At 37.3% G+C, this 21,434-nt stretch overlaps 1 protein-coding gene across 2 annotated transcripts in view; it reads left to right on the forward strand.

Annotated features, from left to right (window-relative positions):
* The window catches only part of TIMM9 (translocase of inner mitochondrial membrane 9), a 23,296-nt gene continuing 1,862 nt past the window's right edge, over window positions 1-21,434 (forward strand). The window contains exons 1-4 of one of the 2 annotated variants that reach the window (XM_044664885.1): window positions 1-113; window positions 15,296-15,467; window positions 20,090-20,156; window positions 20,669-20,764. In XM_044664885.1, the coding sequence (XP_044520820.1) occupies window positions 20,118-20,156; window positions 20,669-20,764 (135 nt within the window). In that variant the 5' untranslated portion in view covers window positions 1-113; window positions 15,296-15,467; window positions 20,090-20,117. The remainder of the gene's footprint in view (window positions 114-15,295; window positions 15,468-20,089; window positions 20,157-20,668; window positions 20,765-21,434) is intronic. The other variant, XM_044664884.1, reaches the window with a different exon arrangement.

Genomic DNA, 21,434 nt, shown 5'->3' on the forward strand with positions numbered 1-21,434 from the left:
GCCTGACTGAATCTCACAGCCGTCCGCCTGCCACGGAAACCGAGACTCGGACCCAGATCCTGAACTTGACTGCGCAGAAAGGGAGCGGTGAGAGAGCGCGTGTGATACAGCAGGTGCGGTTTCATTCCTCTCACCTCTGCTCCCTCCCCAGATCCATCCTGGGCCAGGGTCGCCGGGATCCCTGGCGAGATTCACTGGGCGCACGTGGGTCTGGGCGGAGGAGCGGTGTCTGCTGGAGGGGGGGCGCCCCCAGCTCAGCCGGGCGATGCGGGAGCCTGTGTCTTCCGAGACCCATCCCGAATCTCCAGCAGACTGCCCTGACTCTTTTGTGCTCTTACCCTAGTCTTTCTTCCGTGACCTTGGGGTCAATGGAAGACACTTCTCTCCTTGGTTTGAACGTTCCCTTCTAACCTCACACTCGCTGATATTTGTTCATTTGTAGAGGTCCTGCTCTGGGACGTCCAGGTGCCACAATCCGCCAGTGGCGGGGGAGGGAAGTGGTGGTAAGGGAAGGACTGCACCTAAGACCAGAGGGTTAAGTGATATGCCCAAGGTCACCCAGTTTAGTAGGGGCCAGACGCAGGATTGAACCCAGAACCTCCGACTCCAGATCTGGCCTTGCACGCGGCCTTCCAATTAAGTAGAAACCAGTTCAGGCAAAAAAATGACTTTATCAAGTGCCTGCAAGGCGCATCACATAAATAAACCCAAAATATATACAAAGTAGTGGAAGGAGGCCATAGCACTAGGGCATCAAAAAAGGAAGCTGAAGGTGAGAAGGGAAAGCGAGAGTAGGCCTCTATCCTATGCTGGTGAAGCCCCAAAGGCAGGAGGAGTGGCAATGGGTCAAGTTAGTAGAATAGAGAATGTTGAAAGTCAGGTTGTGAGAAGCTTTAAGTTCGAAATAGATTATCATGTATTTTGTTTTAGAAACAGTAAGGAACTACGAAGTTTCTTAAGCAAGGAAGTGACAGGAACCTGCATGTTAGGACTATCATTGGCAGTTGTGTGGAAGATTATTGGAAAAGGAATTAACTGAAAGCTTGGAGACCATTTAGGAGGCAGTTGTAATAGTGCAGGTGAGAGATGAGAAGTGTGAACTAATGTGGTTGTGTAAATATAAAGTAAGAAATAGCAGATGCTGAGATGTTCCAAGAAAGGCAAAAGACATAGTCCCTGCTTTCAGTAAACTCAGAATCAAAGGGGGAAGATGACATGAGAACAGTTGTACAAATCAGCTATATTCAGGATAAGTGAAAATAATCCATAGCCATGGGGAGACAGCAAAGGCACAGAGCCTGGAAATAGAATATTGTTTGTGAAAAGCTGCAAGGAGGTCAGTTTGTCTGGACCATAGGGTTAGGGTTATGTTTGTAGAAAGCCTGCAAAGGTATTATAGAGCTAGATTGTGAAATGCTTTAAAGGCCAAATAGGGGAATTTACATTTTATCCTGGGAAAGGCAAAGAGCAACTAATCACTTTCTCCTACACAACAATGACTTTGCAGGTTGCAAAATAAAATCTGGAGTAATTTGGCATTTTGGCCTATTATACTGCTAATATGAAAAACACATTCTTGGAACTGAAAGTGTGTTTGACTCTAAATGTTAAATAGTAGGGTTTGGTTTTTTTAACTGGCCCAAAGTCTACTGGAGGAGTCCTTAATCTTGAAATGTTGAATAACAATCTTTCCCATCTTTAGTCATCATTGTTATCTTTTCCCCATTTGCCATTATTGTACTTTGGAGCAATTCTTCAGATATTTCTGTGGTGTCTGACTTGTGACTCAATTTGCAGTTTTCTTGACCAAGATACTGGAGTGATTTGCCTTGTCCTCCAGATCTCTTTACTGATGAGGAAACTGAAGCAAACAGGGTTAAGTGATTTGCCCAGGGTCACACAGCTAGTAAGTGTCTGAGGCAAGATTTGAATTCAGAAGGATGCTCTGACTCAAGGCCTGGCACTCTATTCACTATTCCATCTAGCTTCCTGTTCTTTGAAGCAGTGGAAAGTATATGTGAGGTTTTTTTGCAGAGTAGGAAGGGACCTCAGAAATCATTCTGCTTTCTCATGTTATAAATGAAATAAAAGAGTCATATATAACTTGGCTTCCTCCAAATTGCAGTTGGTAGCAGAGGTAGACCCAGAGAGGGGACTGATTTGTTAGTTACATATTAGCCTTAAAAACAACTTTTTCAGGAGTAGCTAGGTGGATAGAGTGCCAGGTCAGAAGGATGGGAGATGTTAAGGTTCAAATCTGGCCTCAGACATGTCTTAGCTTCATGTCCCTGGGCAAGTCACATAACCCTAATTCCCAGTTACTTAACCCTTATCACTCTTCTGCTGCCTTGGAATTGATACTTAGTATCAATTCTGAGACAGAAGATAGGGTTAGGTTGTTTTTTGTTTTATTTTAATTGTTTCAAAACCCTGGAAGCAGTATTGTCAGCTTTGAAAGGTTAAAATTAAGATCTTTTTTCCTTGAGGGTATTAATTCTCTTGTATCTACTACATAGAGATTAGGGATAAATGACTAGACTTGTGATTTCATTGACACCAGAAACTCCCAGATGGAAAAATTCCCTCTACCCATATAATTTGGTACCTTTGGTTGCCAAAAATACTGAGATTTTGCCTGAGATCGTACAGGAGGTGAAACTTGAACCTAGATTTTCCCAGTTTCTAGGCAAACAGATATTAGTTGAATAAAAGGAATAAATTAACTAACTTTGAGAAAAGACTAATTATTTTTAAAGACAGATATAGATGATATGCTTACATTGTGGATGAACATTTGTCATTACATGTAAAAGGGCAAGAGGCAAGCAATCATAGGAAAGGATTTTGACCAGGGGTCGGCAACATATGGCTCTTGAGCCCTATCTGGCTCTTTTGAGGGCCAGATATGGCTCTTTCTACAGGAGCCATAAGGTCAATTTTTTTTCAGGCACTGTTACAGGAGCGCGCACTGTGAGCACTCTACGGCTCTCACGAAATAACATTTTAAAAAATGTGATGTTTATGGCTCTCACGGCCAAAAAGGTTGCCGACCCCTGATTTTGACAAACTAGTAAAAGATATTTATGAGCAAAAAATATCTTGAACACTTTTGCAGGTTTAATTTAAAACATTTATTAATGTTTGGGAAATAAAGTATACTAAAGAAACTATTAAATGAAGAAAATTCATAGCTATGCCTTGTTTCAAAACCACATGGGGGCACCACATGACCTTCCATTTTCCTATGCTTTAGAATGTTGGGGCTTTCATCAAATTTTCTATTAGTTGGCAGGAGGAGAATGAAGCATTACAAACCTTTGGAAGGCATTGAAATTGCTAAAATGTCTTATACAGCTTTCACAACAACTATCTGATTGCTATGTAAGAAAAGCTAATAAATTTTAACCTAATCCTTAGGAAATATAAGAAAATGAAAACATAAACAGGTTTTGAAACTTCAGTTTGTTGGTGATCAGATAAGTTTCTTTCGCGTTAAAAGGAAAAATTAGCGAGGAAACCAGACCTGTTCTTTATTTGGGGTACAAGCACAAACTTGAAAAGCTTGGTTTGCCAGGTGACCTACTGTACTACAGTGAACACACTGTGTTTGTTCAACAATTCTAAAGCCTGAAAATCTAGTAGCTAAACCTTTGTACTTTTATCTGGTACCCTTTTGTTGAAAGTTCCTTCATGTTTGTGTTATTGACCTTATTTCTACTTACCAAAAAAAATTAATTCCACAAAAAAGTGATTTCATTCAGTTACTATTTCCAGAAAAGTAGTCCTTCCAGTTCTTAGAGCAATATGAATTGGTTTTAGAGGGGAAAGCCAAATGTATTCCAGAGGTAAGCCTGTTAGCAACATAGAACTGATTCATCTTGCATTGTTAAATCCCCTAGAGATAACTCAAATTTTAGGAAACTGTATCAACTCATTTTAAGTTTGTGTTATTGGACTACTTAAAGAATGCTTTGTTTCTTTGTCAGTAGTAAGAGATGATCATGACCTACATGCAGTGTTTTAGTTATGAAGATGTTCCTGCCTGGACTTGATTGTTCTTGACTTATTTCCATTCATATAGAAAGGCAAAAAGAGGAATATATATATATATATTTTTTTTTCCCCAACTTGCTTATAATTCTGAGGCTTCTAGGCAGTTTGATAAAGGTACAAAACCATCCTTTGTATTATTTGAATCATCTACTGGTAGTCTTTTAGTGGAATGTAAATGATGGCATCAGTCATGGAAGATTTGAATATTGGCTGTTCTATTTGCATATGTGTGTATAACTGTATGGCTTTGGGAAGATAACTTACCTTCTTTGCCTCAGTTTCCTCATGCACAAAATGAGTATTATACATATACAAAGTTGTTGTGAGGATCAAATGAACTACTGTACAGAAAATACTCGATAAACTGCAAAACTATGTTGATGTCACTTATCATTATTAAGTATCCAGATATAATGGGCTTCAATTTTTGGAATTTCCTATTTTCATTCATTTTAATGAAATGTATTTCACTGCTGCAAAATAAAGTATTTCATTGCTTGAATGGGTTTGTAATGTCATTGGTGTGGATTTTCCCTCTATAGTTATAACCTATTCATGCCTTCTTCTGTGTAACTAATGTCCATATCTTCCCTTGAGTCCTCCAAAGAAGATTAACTATGAAACATTTTAAATTAATTTGTTTGTTGGTTACATTAAAATTCTCAGATATCTCATCCCTTCTCTTCCCTTCTTGCACCACACAAGGCAACAACAACTATATAAATGTCTTGTGTTTTGTTTTATCATTTCTTTCTCTGGATATGGACATCTACAAGTTATTCTTCATATATTAATTCTGCAGCTATATATAATGGTCTCTTGGTTCTATTCATTTCACTCTTCATTATTTCATATAGGTCTTTCCAAGTTTTTGTTTTTAAGTTAACTTGCTCATCATTTCTTATGGCAGAGTAGTATTCCATCACAATCATATACCACAGCTTGTTCAACCATTCCCCAACTGATGGAGGGCCCCTCAATTTCCAGTTCTTTTTACAACATATAGGTCCTTTTTCTTTTTCCTTGATCTCCTTGGGAAACAGACTCAACAGTGGTTTTGTTAGTCTAAGGGCATATACAGTTTTATAATTCTCTGGTCATAATTCCAGGTTGTTCTCCAAAATGGTTGGAACAATTCACAGTTCTACCAACAGTATATTTGGTGTCCCCTTTTTTCATCCCCTGCAACAGTTGTCATTTTGCTTTTTTTATCATTTTAGCCAAATTTGATAGGTGTGAGATATCTCAGAATCATTTTGATTTGCATTTCTTATATGGCTTTCTTTTCTTCATCCAAAAAACTGTCCATTTATTTCTTTTAACATTTTTCAATTGGGGAATGCCTTGTTATAAATTGGACAAAGTTCTCTATACATGTTAGATACGAGACCTCTGTCTAGGAAACTATAAAAAAAAATTTCCCCAATTTTCTGCTTTCCTTCTAATTATCTATGAGTCTTTTCAACATACAATGGGTACCAGTGCCACATAGTTGGTATACATTTTTTTATCCATTGCTCTCAAATCAGTCCACCTCCTTTTCCAATCATAAATTTCCTATGTGGTCTTTTATACTATTTCTCACAGATATTTGGTGAGGTCTACTTTGGACTACCCTATGATTTTGATTCTTAGTAGATTGTAACGTTACATTACCAAGCTACACGGAATCACTAGAACAACTGTGTCCAACTGAAAAAGAAAGGAATCTGTACAAGTGGTAAATTTACCTTGAAAATCACACATTAATATTGTCTATGTTGTATCACATTTTTATTTATTTTGTCAAACAAATTGCATTTTTTACTTTAGTCTCTTATTAGATTTTTTTTTGGTATCTTAAAACTCTGGTATTTGTCTTTCATATTTCATTTAATTCCTAGATTGCCTTTTTGAAACAGTTCTGGAGATTTCTGGAGTTGTTTCATGTCATTTTGGGAGAGTCATGCAGAATTTGTTGTCCTGACTTCTCTTTCCTCAGTGGTTTTGACTTTCTTTTTGTTAAAAAGTAGTTGGTCCCTTTCCCCCATGCCCCCCAAAAAAAGTAGTTGCCCAGTGAGATTGCTTTCTTCTTTGAATATCATTTATTTTTCCTTCATAGGAACCTTTTTTCTATCTTTATAGTATCCTACAGGTTTTTATGATATTGTTGTTATAAATATGCTTCTACTATTATATCTTTCTTGAGCCCTTGATACCTCTTTTCTGTTCTCCAATACCACTGATGTTGGATGTGTTTTGGGAGAATATGTCAAGACACTTCAGGGAAACACCAAGATGCTAACATAGTTAGGTCTACTCTTCTGGGAAACAGTGAAATAATGTAGTTGGACCTACTCTTCTATGAGACTGACTTTCTTCAGTACCTTAAAAGTTGGGGCAAGGTCATGTAGGGTAGAGGTATACAAACCACAACATTCCTGAGTGCCATTAGAACCAGATTAAAATTCATTTGAGAAATATTTAACAAAATAAATAAAAATACAGTAAAACATAGATGTTATTAGTTTCTTTTTTGATATGCAGCCCACAGGGATCTTTATTTGCCATTCAATAGCCCCATTTCTATTTCATTTTGATACCACTGTTAGAGACAGGGAATTAGGATTTCTGATTCCTTCCCTCCTGTGCAAGCTTATGCCCTGGCTCCATACTCCTCCATGGCAGGCCTTTTCCTTTTTCAGACTTGGAATTGGTCCAATTCAGTAGTTTAACCCATCCTAAAGGGATCCTCTTTGATGAAGCATAGTGAGCTTATTAACTCTAAAAGTAATAGCAGCTATGAGGAAAGCAGGGTGTTTTCTGACAGTGATAGAAGGGGAAAGGCCTGGGGTAGATTTCCAGGATTAGTTCCTAAGTTAATGAGTCTCCACAGGTGTGTTTCCCCTATTAACTATTAGTGGATATCAGTTAGCTAGGTATAGCTTTTAGAAAAGGGCATTTATTTACTAAGAGCCTATTTAGTAAGAAGAATTGGGACAAAAACATCTCTCCTGGTCCACTGCTCCCTCCCTCCAGCCCTCTAAAGTCTGTGACACACTCTCCTACAGGTACAGAGAGTCCAAGGAAAAGTGGACTGGAGCTTGGAGTATATATTTGGCAAAGAGATAGTTCCTAGCCCCTTGTTGTCTCTAGAATTTATTTCCTCCCCTTAGTGGGATACTCATGAAACCTTCCTTTAGACATGTTATAGCTTTCTGCTGGTCTCATTGTAGAGTTTTGAAGCTGCCTTTCTTCAATATGTATAGTTTGTCATCAACTATTAATACACTTGCTGCCCTCAGCTCCAGTGTCCCAGAGATGGTACTAAGATACAAGTTCATCCTGGGGATAGGGGCTGGCAAAGAACACAAGGGTCCTCCCTCATTCCCAAAGTGATTCCCTCCTTTGGCTGGAACTGTTCTCTCATGGTTCACCACTAGAATCTCTTGGATACCAAACTGGTCTGAGCTCCTAGAATGTTTTTCATATAGTCCTGATGTTCCTCTTAGTTATTGTAAGCCCTTCTAGTTCTCAGTAGAGTCATGAAACTATCTTTGTGTGTCTGGTTTATCCTAGGCTCTCATTTGCAGATACTACCATCAGACACTGCTGTTCCTGGTACATTGCTAGGCTACATTAAGAAGTACAAATCCTCCAACCTTCAGAAGTTTGTTATCTTTCGAATGAATGAATGAGCTTTTATTAAGTGCTTACTAGGTGCCAAGCACATACTACGTAAGAACTGATATAAATATAAAAAGATAGTCATTACACACACTCCAATTTTGGGAAACAACATACAAAAGAAAATATAGTTGGAGGGCAGAGACAATGATTCAGAAATCCTAAAAGTGCAGCCCAGGGCAGGTGGCAAGGCCCATACTTCCTTAGATTGTTAGATGACAGCACGAAGAATACAAACAAGGCATAAGGTAAGGTCAAGAGGACCTTAGAATGAGGCAGCAAAGCAGATTTTCAAAAGATTTCCATATTAGACAAAAGAGTTGGCCACCCTATTATTCCAAGCCTCATAAGTTAGGCAGTCTTGATTGGTTTAGGGTAGGAACTGTGGCAAGGCAGAGTTTACTTGGACTTGACAGATAAATGAAGTGAATATGAGACCAGTTCCTACTGTTAGCAGTATGCATGTCTTATTTGTATGCATTAATTTCAAAGTAATTTAAAACATCAACATATAGAAAAACCAAGAAAGTACATCAAGAAAATGAGAAAGGAAAATGGATAAAGATGGCCATGGAGTAATAGCTCAAAATAAAGAAGGAAAAGGGTAAAAGAAAGTGGTTATTTTGCAGGTTTAAACAAAATAGTGCCTTAGGTCAAATTCACTATCTTCAAACATTGACTCTTCTCACTAGTCTAGCTACCTTTGGAGCTTCTGATTGCCTCAGTTTTTGACTGAGAGGAGCATGCTTCCACTCAACATCTATGTCCCAAGTCATAATAGCCAGCTTAGCAAAATGCTGTTGGCATTATCCCTCAGTTTGTTTTCTAGCAGTTACCCTTCCAGTGCCCAATCTATTTATTTATACCTTTGATAAATTGATTATCTGTGTACATGTTTCTCCATGTTTGAGCTTTTGCTTGCCTAATCTCTTTGAAAGTTGCTTCTAATGCTGCTGTTAGGTATGTCTAGAGCACAGAATGTTTACTCCTTATGTTTAGAACATGGCCTGATTCTCAGTAGATTCCATAATTCCTTGTGCTTCTTCCCTTTGATAATGTCTAAAAGTACCCTTTATGTACAGAGTTTGATTAGAGGCTGATCCCTAGTACTTGCTGATGGCCCACCTCCTAGAGACATATGTCTGTAACTCATTTGAGTAGCCCCTTTAAGTCCTTGTTGTTCAGTCATTTCAGTCCTATTCAACCTTCATGACCCAATTTTGGCTTTTCTTGGCAAAGATACTAGAGTGGTTTTTCATTTCCTTCTCCAGATCTTTTGATAAATGAGAAAACTGAAGCAAACAGGGTTAAATTACTTGCTCAGGGTCCCACAGCTAGTAAGTATCAGAGGGCATTTTTGAAGTCAAAGAAGAGTCTTTCTGACTCTAGGACTGGCACTCAATGAACCATCTAGCTACCCAAAGCCCTGTTTAATATGTTCCCAACTCCTTTTCAGCCTCCACAGCATGGGTCAGAGAGAGTCTCTGCCCTGCAAAGTAATGTGGCCAACCCTCAGAGGGTCACAAGGCCATGCTTGAGGACAAGGGGAACATGGACTCTGTTCTTAGACCCCAAACAACTCCCTCTCCTGCCATTAACTGGAACTGCTCTCTACTGATTCCCTATCATCTTCTGTTGACAATTCAATAGCAGGTATAAGAGAAGCTCTATAAAATGTAATACAATTAGTATTCTAATACAGTTAAGCCAAATATTTTCTGGAACATACATACATACATATATACATATGTAGTCTTTAAGAACCAGAAGGTTAATAAATACCACATAGCACCAAGAAGTCAGTTTGGCATAATAATATAATAGAGCCCTCTCTCTTCCCCTCCTTGGGAAAGAACATTCAAAATATAGGCTGGTCACCTAGAAGAAGAGTTGAAGGGGCTTTCTCTACTCAGAGTAACCAGGACAAATTAAATGTTCCTAAAAGAAAATCCAGAAGGAGAGCTTCAATTCAGAAGGAGAAAATATTTTAAGGAGGACATCTATAGTGGTAGATGAGAAATTTGACCTATGTAAAGATTTGGGAGCAGAAGAATGTTGCAGAGGAAAGAAAAAGGACAATACTTGGTAGTTTAAAAAAAAAATCTAAACACTACCTAAATAGAAGGAAGCCAGATGTTCTAAGAAGGAAGTGATTTCTCCTTTAAGGAATAATAAGGATGATCCCCAGGCACCATCATGTCTTAGGTTAAACTACAAGTACAAGTGAAAGGAAGAAGATTAGAGTACTGTTGGCAGGTGACTCCCTGCTCAAAGATATCAACGCAGCTATTTGTTTAACTGATAACAATAATAGAAAGGTCTATTATATTCTCAGAACACATATGGAAGACATATCAGAAGACATTTGTGAAAAGTTTTCCAAACAAATAACTACCCACTTGTGGTTATTCATGTGGAAACAAATAATACCATGAAAAGGAACCTAGAAAGCATTACCAGGTATTGTGAAATTTTGGCCAAAAAACTGAAGACCATAGCATAGATGTTATTTTCTTCTCTGCTAAAGAAGGCAATGGATATAAAAAGAAAAAAACTAATTTGGAAAGTAAACTTATACAACAATTACTGAAAATAGAAATTAGATTTCTAGTTAATTACTTAAATAATAGGTTTCTCTCTAGAGATAAGGACCCCAGCTACAAGGGGGAACTACTAGGGAACAAGCATTTACTAAGCCTGCTATATACCAGGCTCTGTTCTAAGCACTTTACAAATATTATTTCATTTGATCTTCACAAAACCATGTGAGCTAAGTACTATTATGATTACCATTTTGCATTTGAAGAAACTAAGGCAGCCAAAGGTTAAATTACTGGACCAGGGTTGCACAATTAGTGTCTGAGGCCAAATTTGAATTAGGTCTTTGTCCTGAATCTAAGCCCAGTATTCTATCCACTGTGCCACCTAGTTGCCTACACAGTTTGCAGGTACCTTGCAAATCTAATCAAACAAAATCGAACATGAGAGAGACTAAACTACCTGTGTGTATAGAACAAGCTAGATATTATAGAGAATAACTATAGGAAATGAAGACAAACTGTGCCATAGTATCTTGTGCTATCCAGTGATGTGAGGAGCAGTAGAAATGAGTGGTAATAATTGAGGCAGCTATTTGTTTTCTCTAAAAAGAGCTATTATCTATATTCCAGACCATAACAGAACATAAGAACAAAAATCTAAGAAAAAAGTCAGTTGTGAAGCCAATGGCCTTAAATGACCATACAAAAATGCTCAAATATACAAAAGCAGGATGAGATTAACAGTCCTGATATAAAGAGACAAAATTGTCTTGAGGACTTTCGCTGAAATTTGATGGGATCAAACCCACTACTGAAATATGACTCTAGGAAAATGAGTCTTGTTCAGAAGATGTAGGATTGAAAAGGAAAGGGTAGAAGGGAAAGATGAAAGCATTTTGTATTAAGAAGATAATAAGATATTTTTTTAGGAAGAAATTGAAGTACTACAGTGGTAGGATATGATAGAGAACATTTGAGTGAAGATCAGTGGAGGAAAAAAAATTTGATTTTGCGTTCAGTATATACTACCAGCCACCTGGAGAGGAAGAAAAAATGGATAAGGATTGAGGTAAACAGATTCCAAGCTTAACAACAGGAAAATGATAGAATAGTGATGGAGGACTTCAACTGTCTTGAAATCTGCTTCAACCTTCTGTCAGACAAAAACAAAGCCATTTTGATTTTGCCTTAGTGATCATTTCATCTCTTCAAAAGATAAAGGAACAAACAAAAAGAAGTAATTGATTGAATCATAGGAATTTTAGGGGGAGAATGATTAACAATCTTTTTTTTTTAACCCTTATCTTCCATCTAGGAATCAATACTATGTGTTGGTTCCAAGGCAGAAGAGCAGTAAGGGCTAGGCAATGGGAGTCAAGTGATTTGTGCAGGATCACACAGCTAAGGAAGTGTCTAAGGCCAGATTTGAACCTAGGACCTTCCATCTCTGGGCCTGGCTCTCAATCCACTGAGCCACCCAGCTGCCACCTTAACAATCGTTTAAGAATTAGTGAGAGGAGGAGAGAAAAGCTGGGCATAGTCTTACATGTGTCCTAAATTTGGGGAGATAACATGTCATAGTATGCAGTTGAAGGATAAATGAAAGTCTGCAAGGAAAGTTAGCCTAGGAGGGGTGAGAAACTCAAGAATAAAATTCTGGCTCCATGAAGGGAAACATTTCTCAGGAAGAACAATAAAAGTTGTCTAGAAAAAGTGATATGGATGGACAGAGAACTAACGAATCTAGATTTTTTTAAAGAAACATGCAGAACATGTAATCAAGAGCCAGTAACAGGATAAAAAGTACAGCCTGCCATGAATTCTATAAGGAGAGTTTGAGAAGTGCTCAGGCTGATGAAAAATGTAAAGAACAGAAACCCTAAGCAATAACTTTCTACAATAATACAACCACCTCAAGGGATGCATGATTTATCCCTGTTCCTTTTTTTTCCTTTGGGGATTAGAGGGATATATTAATGCTATTTGTATGAGAGAAGAACAAAAAGGGGAAAAACTAAGGACAACAAAAAAGGTTTTTAAGCTATTATGAGGAAGGGAAAATCAAAAGAAGAGCTAAGTACTAGGAAGGGCAAGACAGTAGTTGATCATTGAGACTAGGGGAGGAGCCTCACAGTTCTTAATTTTGCTTATATTTTCTCTGCCAAGGAGAAATGCCTTTGGATTAGAAAAAACATGAGAAAAGTAGCTATTAATATAACAGCTAGTATGTATATAGTGCTTTGAGGTTCACAAGATGCTTTATAAGTATTATCTCATTTAATTCTTAAAGCAAGTCTTAGAGGTAGATCCAATTAGTGTCCACATTTTACAGATGAAGAAACCTGAGACAGATGGCTTGCCCAAGGTCACACACCTAATAAGTGTCATAAGTTGGATTTGAACTCATTAATTTCCTGACTTTAGGTTTCTATAGCAAGTTTGAGGCTCAGTATAAAAAGATAGTAAGAAAGCACCTAGCTGCCCTTAATGAATCCAGGTCACCTGACCTATATGAACTACCCCTTCAGGTATGGAAAGAACTAGCAGGCATGATTATGGATTCATTGTTAGTGATATATAAAAGCTTACGGAAAATGGGAGAGGTACCATGGGACTCATGCAGAGATAATATCCCAGTTTTCCAAAAGAGTTAAGAGAATAGAATCAGCCAGTGATTCTTAGAGAAGAAAAAAATTCTAGAATGCATTATTAACAAGTTCATTAGTATCTAGAAAAGAAAGCTCATTCTTCCATCCCCAACTTATTCCACACAAATCTGGGAAAAGTACTATACCAAGTCCTATTTAGGAATTTTTTAACACCATTAGTCATTTTCCAGGCCAGATACGCAAAAGGATACAGACCAAAAGATCTGTAGACCTTAGAAATAGAATCAAGGAATGACCACACAGCATTCCAGGACAAAAAGAAGCAGTATACCAGGGCAAGAAGACATCTCAGACTTACAAAAGAGTCTGGTCTTGTACAAGGAAAAGGAACAGGTACCACTTTCCAGCTTGGTCACCACTCAGGTTTGGGTCACAGCTCCAGGTTGGGCTTAGGAGGGATTCTGTCCCTCAGGGGTAAAAAGGAATTGGGGACTCTAGGCTGTGTGAACTAAGCAAGGATCAAATTCAGAAGTAAACAGTAGATATGTGGCTCTGACTTCAGGAGCCAAGTAGAGTCTCAGTTCCACCTCTAGCACAGTCTGAAGCGTAAGGCAAAATAACCAGGGAAGGAATCCCAGCCAAAAAGGAACCTGAAATTCTGTCACTCTGAACCAGCAGAGCCCTCCAACAGGCTGATAATGGCTGAGTCAGGGAGCAATATATTGAAACACCAATTGAGACAAGCCCACAAGTGTGTTGCTTATACCCAAATCCAAGTCAGGATCTTGAAGAGAGCTCTTCAGACCAAGGAGGCAGCAATCAGAATTAGTCCTGGATCAAGCCACATTGGGAACAACTTGAGCTGTTCCTGAGATCCTGGAATAATAATACAACACTCAGTACCCATAGAAAAGCAGCAGAAGGACCCAAAAGGCCACAAGCTCAAAGCAACTGCCCCCTCAGAAGTGTGCACACCATGGCCCTAATTAAAGTCTAGGGTCCTGGAAGGAGGCTGGAAGAATGGAAAAACAAACAAAAGAATTCCACCATAAAAAGCTACTATTATGTCAGAGATGCCATGTACATATACACATACATACACACACACACACACACACACTCAAGCACATGAGTTAAAAAATGTTTTTCGGGGGGGAAGCTGGGAGGCTCATTGGATTGAGAGCCAAGCTTAGAGTTGAGAGGTCCTAGGTTCACATCTGGCCTCAGACACTTCCTAGCTGTCAAGCTGGGCAAGTCACAACCCTCATTGCCTACCCCTTACTACTCTTCTGCCTTGGAACCAACAAACAGTATTGATTCTAAGACGGAAGATAAGAGGTGTTTTTGTTTTTTTTAATGTTTTTCTTTGTTTGTTTGTTTAAGTAAAATTAGAGCACAAGAGGGAAAAAATGGAAAAGAATTGAAAGATATGAAAGCAAGATTTTGGAAAGGGAATTAAGAGCTTACAACAAGAGGTACAAAATTTTACTCAAGCAACAAACTTCTTGAAAATAAGAATGTACCAACTAAAGAAAATGACCCAATGAGACAAGAAGAACTACCAAATCAGAGTCAAAGAACTGGCCTGGTTGAGGGGTTTGGGGGGAAGGGGGAAAGTGTAATAGAAGAAAATGTAAAGTATTTCATAGCAAAAAAAAAAAAACTGACTTTGAAAATAGATGTAGGAGAGATAAGATATATAAGAGAGAGGGACAGCTGGATAGCTCAGTGGATTGAGAGTCAGGCCTAGAGGCAGGAGGTCCTGGGTTCAAATCCAGCCTCAGACACTTCCCAGCTGTGTGACCCTGGGCAAGTCACTTGACCCCCATTGCCCACCCTTACCACTCTTCCACCTAGCAGCCAATACACAGAAGTTAAGGGTTTAAAAAAAAAAGAGAGATAAGAATCATCGAACTACTCAAAAGCCATGACCAAAAAAGAGTCTAGACATCAAGAAAACTGCCCAGATATCTGAGGAGCAGTAGGCAAAGTATAAATTGAAAGAAGACATCAATTACCTCTGGAAAGAAATCTCAAAAAGTAAATACCTAAGAACACAATAGCCAAAATCCAGGGCTTCCTGGTCAAAGGAAAAACTACTACCAGTAGCCAGAAAGAAAGAATTTCATGTACTAAGGAGCTCCAGTCGGGATCACTCCTAACTTAGCAGCCAACACTACCAAGGAATAGAGTTTGAAAAAATAATTATTCTAGAATGCAAAGAACATAAGCCTATAAACAAGAATATTTTACTTGGGAAAATTAAATATCACCTTAGAAGAGGAAAAATGGAACAGAAGATTTTCAAGCATTCCTGATGAAAAGATGCCTAGAAACTTTGAAGTTCAAATCCAAAAGTAAGAGAAACATAAAAAAGTAAGCATGCGTGAACTATACAAATAGTAAACTGTTTCCATTCTGTTATAGAAAGATGCTACATGTGGTACCTCTGAACCCTATCATTATCATCATCAACTACTAAGGGAGTCTTAAAGGGCCTAAAAGTAGTTCTGTTACAATTCGTGATCTTAAAAGAATTGAAAAGGGAGAAGAAGAAGAATACCCAAGAGTGAAGAGGGGTAAGGAAGGATGGAAAAAAGTAAGTGCAAAAGTACAAGTCTATATAAACAAAGGCAGGGGAATTGGCAACACTTGAACTTCACTATCATCTAAATCAGTGATGGGCAAGCTGCAGCCCTGTGGGCCAGATGTGGCCCCCTGAAATGTGCTATTGGGCCTCAAGACATTATTCCTAACCTGACGAATACAATGAGTAGGATACAGTACAATGAAACTTAGAAGGAGTTGCCTTAGAAACAGACTGACAGATGAGCATTTCCTTTCTTTTGGGCCCCTCTTTAAAAAGTTTGCCCATCACTGATCTAACTGATCAAAGAAGGGAAGAATATATGAACTCACACAGTTGGATACAGAAATATATTCTCTGGGTACAGAAACAGGAGAGGAAAGGGTAGATTGAGAGAAAGCAATATAAACTATGAGTCCATACAAAAAATATATAGCAGCTTTTTTTGCAGTGGTAAAGAATTAGAAATTGAGGGCAGCCCATCAATTGGGAAATGGCTGCAGAAGTTATGATATATTATGAATGTGATATAATACTGTTTGCTATAAGAAACTAAGAAAGGAATGGTTTCAAAGAAACCTAGAAGTGTTACATGAGCTAATAGAGTGAAGTAGAGAACAGGGGAAATTATTTATATAATAACCTTTTTTGCAAAGATAGCTTTGAAAAAGGCTTAGAAATTTCAATCACCATACTGACCAACCATGATTCCAGATGATCCATGATAATATATGCTCCCTATCCCACAATAGAGAACTGATGAACTCAGAGTAAAGATTAAGTTTACAATAAATAAATGTGTGTGTGTGTGTGTGTGTGTGTGTGTGTGTGTGTGTGTGTGTGTGTGTGTGTGTGTGTGTGTAGGGAGGGAGGGAGGGAGAGAGAGAGAGAGAGAGAGCCAATATAGGAATGTATTTGACTATACATGTTTGTGGCAGAGGTTTGTTTTTCTTTCTTTTTCACATTTCAGAAAATAGCTTTTGGTTAATGGAAAACTAAAAGTTGAAAAGAAAATTGAATCGGTGATCTTGACAGATAACAGCCTCATCAGGAACATATCATACTAGACTAAACACAGTCCTTTTTTTTTTTTTTTTTTTGAAAGGTTTAATAAACTGATAGTTAGTGGGATGTTGCTAGATTTTAGCAAAGCATATATTGATATATCATGCTATTCTTCTGAACAGATGGAGATATGTGTTAAATACTCAGTTGGATGCTGTGCATTTAAGGTGGTTGGATGACCAGACTTCAAAGAATAGTCATTAATAGTTCAAAATGTTTGAGAAAAGGTCTCCCTTGAAGTATCCTGAGGGTCTCTACTTGGTCCTATGCCATGTAACATTTTTATCAATTATTTGAATAAAGGCATAGCTGGAATGCATTTGTAATTTGAAAAATAACATAAATCTGAGAGGGATAGCTAACATACCAGATAACAAAATCAGGATCCAAAAACATCTTGACAGACTGAAATGTTAGGCTAAAACTAAAAAGATTAAAGAGGCATAAAAAAAAGAAAGATAAAAGAAAAAAGGACATAGAGGTTTCTAGTTCTCATAATTAGATTGTGTAAGAAAAAATAAACAGACATGGAGGAGAAGGAATGGAGGTGGATAGACATCAGATGAACTTCATTCTCACCTGAAATGGACAAAAAGGATTGAATATACCCCACACAAACAGTTTAATGTAGAAATCTAATGCAATTAGCGAGGGGTTTTAAATAGTCTGAGCAAAACAAATTTCTTGATTCTGGAGATTAAAAGTGGGGGAAGAAGGAGGATAAAATCTAAGGGTACCATAGATTGTTCTTTTGAGAGTTCTTTTGAATAGGCAGATATGGTAGATAAATGTGAAGGAATATTACTATGCTATAAGAAATAATTAGAGATGAATTCAGAGAATTTTAGGGAGTATAAGTTGATGCAAAGTGCAGAAAACAGAACCAGAGAAACAATTTATACAAGAATAGCAACACTGTTAAAAACAATAACTTTGAAAGATAACCCAAGATCAGTGCAGTGAACAACCATGCTTCCAGACATATTGATAAAGCATGTTACCCATCTGCTGACAGGTGATAGGCACAAGGTGCAGAATCTTACATTTTTCAGACATGGCCACTGTGTGAATTCATTTTGTTTAAACTATTTGTTACAAGGTGTTTGTTTTTAGTAGTAGTAGTTTTTTTTTTTGTTTGGTTTGGTTTTTTTTTAGTTGAGGTGTGGGAAAAGGAGAATTGGCAATAGTAATGCCCCCCCCAAAAGGCTATTGTGACACTTTTAAGTACTGAAGGAAGCAGAGCAGTTTTTAAAGTAATGAGTAGAATTATTGTAAACTTTTTAAAAAAGCAAGCAATATGGGGACAGCTAGATTGCTCAGTGGATTGAGAGCCAGGCCTAGAGACAGGAGGTCCTAGATTCAAATGGCCTCAGACACTTCCTAGCTGGGCAACCCTGGACAAGTCACCTAAACTCCATTGTCTAGCCCTTAACTGCTCTTCTGTCTTGGAACCAATATACAGCATTGGTTCTTTGATGGAAGGTAAGAGTTTAAAAAAAAAAAAGTAAGCAATATGAATTAGAGATTTACAGTTTCATATAGAGTCCTCTTTTTGTGTTCTGCTGGAAATGCCTTTTGATGTTTTAAGGTCAAAACACAATCCTACCCCCATCCCCAAAGAAGCAATTACCACTGCAAAAAGTCAGGAGCAGGGAGAAGCAATTTTTCAGCATTGTAGAAGATGTATTAAATTGAAGAGGGGAGATACCATTTATGAGGTAAGAGAGCCTAATGATGAGTGATTGTGTATTAGTAGAGTGGGAAACAAATACAAGAAGTCTTGATGAGGTGAGATTGGTAAGAATTGGTCTTCAACCATAACCTATATGACCACCTATGTTATAATGAGGGTTCCTTTTTATGTAAGGTTTGGAACACAGTTCAGTAAGTACTTATTAAGTGCCTTTGAACATGTCACACAATGTGCCAGGCACATAGCTACAAAGATTAGAAAACATTTGTCTCAGATCTCCACAAAACGGGTGGTAATCTTAAAAGTGCCATCAAATTGGAAAAACTATTGGATTTTGCGAAAGAACAATGCTTTTTGGCCTATTTAAGGAATCATGAGTCCACAAAGCACAAGAAGAGGAGATGGATAAAGGGGAGAGGAGAAGAAAGTTGGTTAAACTAAAATAGAAGAGCTGTAGACTCTGTGGAACGCTCAAATCAGTTGCTTCATATTCTACAGGAATCAAATTTAGAGTTCTCATAGCCTTTCATTACTTAAAAATGTTTTATATCAGAGGCAGCTAGGTGGCTCAGTGATTGAGAGTCAGGCTTAGAGACAAGAGGTTTTGGATTCAAATTTGACCTCAGACACTTCCTAGCTGGATGACCCTGAGCAAGTCACTTAATCCCCATTGACTAGCCTTTACCACTTTTCTGCCTTAGAACCAATACATGCTATTGATTGTGTAAGATGGAAAGTAAGATGTGTTTCTTAAAAAATATTTTATATTAAGCAAATATATGAGAGTATCATCTAATTGGATTTACACAATAAGTGTCCATGCTTCATGGAAGTTTTTCAGACCTCTCAATATTCATAAATATAGCATTATGACTTATAGGAAGCTACATAGTACAATGGAAAGAGCACTAGTTCTCAAGATAGAAGATCTGAGTTCAAATTCTGCCTCTGACACATAATTATGTAGCTTTAAGCCACTACTTCTTCCCTGGGCCTCACTTGTTTGTAAAATGTAATATTTGAACTATCTGGGGAGATCCCTTTTAGTGCTATCTAGCTTTATGATCCTATAAAATGTTATCAACTCAGACCAGGCATAACTTTGTGGTTATGAGAAAATCCAAATACTCCAAAGTGGTATTTTAACCTTGCTATTTTCTTCCTTTGTCTCTCTACAAATTGAGTTTAATTAAATAAAGTTTTCTCTGAATAGAAATTGTATGTATAGATTAGTCTCTACAGTTATCTTTATTGGAAGATAAGCTTTCTAGGAAACCCATGGACTTTAAAGTTTAGATATTTAACATATAAGAGTGGATATTGCATTATAATAGTTTTCAGAGGTTTTTGTTTATTATGATGCCTTTCTAAATTCCTAGGGTTTAGACAATTCTTGCCAGAGACAAACCTAAATGTTTCAGGAGTTATCAATGGGGTAGTCACTTTAATGTCAGAGACGACTATAAAAGTTACCCCAGATCTTAAAGCTACTATAAAACAATGCACTTAATATTTTGTTAGGAGAGACTGATTCCATAAACTAACACGGCAAAATGACAGGAATGAACTACTCTGGCTGGTAAATTAAGGGATTTATAAAGCTAGTATTAGCTTTATAACATTTTTATATAAGTACATATACATATGTATATATAAGTACAACATATATAAGTACTTATACTTATAAGTACTACTGCTGTGTTGTAGTTAACCACCTCCACCACCCCCAAAAAGAATTCCCTGGTCTCAAGTAGCTTATAGAGACAAAGTGAGATTTTTTTCAAACATGAACCATTGTTTTTAGTTATATTTTTTCAGTTCCGTTTCATAAATGCAGCCATTTCTTTTCAGTTTAATTTTTTTTTATTTCTGACAGAGGTGACTGATCTACATATCAAAAGAATATGGCTGCACAAATATCAGAAACTGATCAGATTAAACAGGTGAGATTCACTTAAAGAAAACTAGTTTCAAAAAATTAAAAATGTGCCACTGGATGCAAATTTAGATATAAAGTTTCCCCAATCAGTTGTTTCAAATCTCATCTCTAAAGGAGGATAATCAAGTACCAAGAATGTGTAAATAATGTTTTTTTTCTTTTAGCAAACAGTTAGGAAAAAATAAAATCAAAATATGTCAAAACTTGAACTTTAATTTGCAGATTAAAATTACTACCCTATTTCTGTTCATTTAGGAAGATATGGCTTTCATATAGTATTCATATAGTATTTTTTTCCACTTTTGTTTTCATTTTTACATTTTGCAGAATTGATGTTGGAATCTTAAAGGAAATTTATTTTCCATTTGATATAATTCTGTGCCTGATCACTGTTCATCTGTACACTATTCTAGTTTCTAGGCATGTTTGGTTGAAAAGTAACTTCTATTACTGGATTAATCTCAAAGATAGGGCAGCATAAAAAAATAATTTCATTGACTTTTAATTTCTTCACAGTTTAAAGAATTTCTTGGAACTTACAATAAACTCACAGAAACTTGTTTTCTGGATTGTGTTAAAGACTTCACAACAAGAGAGGTTAAACCAGAAGAGGTATGTAACTTTTTCCACTAACACTTGCCCTGATTTTCTATAAAGAAACAAGATAGAAAAAGCCCATTAGTGCATTCTTTGATTGTTTCTCTAATTTTTTGGACTAAGTTTTTAAATCATGGCCTTTTGTTTGCCATCATTCTGAGAATTTAGGGTAGTCTTCAAATTTAATTTGATATTACTGCCAGTTTTACAAGGTATTCACATGTTACTGAGGCAAACTTGTCAGAAAAGATGTTTGTCCTATCAATTTTTTTTCAAACCTTTATCTTATGCCTTAGAACAGAAATTAAGTATCAGTTCTAAGTTAAGAAGAATGGTAAGGGCTAAGCAACTGGGGTTGAATGACTTGCCCAAGGTCTCACAACTAGGAAGTATCTGAGACCAGATTTGAACCCAGGGCCTTCCTTCTCCAGACCTGGCTCTCTACCCACTTAGCCACCTACCTGTCCCTATTCTGTCAATTTTTAGGGGGTATCTTATCTTAGTGGTCCCTAGCAAAGACTTTCCAGCAAAGATAACTGCACTAAAGAAATTTGATATACCCTTCCAATTGATCCAGAGTACTCATGTTGTTTTTGGAAACAGCCCAACTTGAACTTAGTGTAACATTGCATAGTTAGAATATAGATCCTATTGCATTTTTTCCTTTATGTTTTCTGAATTAAAA

This window comes from Gracilinanus agilis, chromosome 2 (genome assembly GCF_016433145.1).
Source record: "Gracilinanus agilis isolate LMUSP501 chromosome 2, AgileGrace, whole genome shotgun sequence".
NCBI classification, from domain to species: domain Eukaryota; kingdom Metazoa; phylum Chordata; class Mammalia; order Didelphimorphia; family Didelphidae; genus Gracilinanus; species Gracilinanus agilis.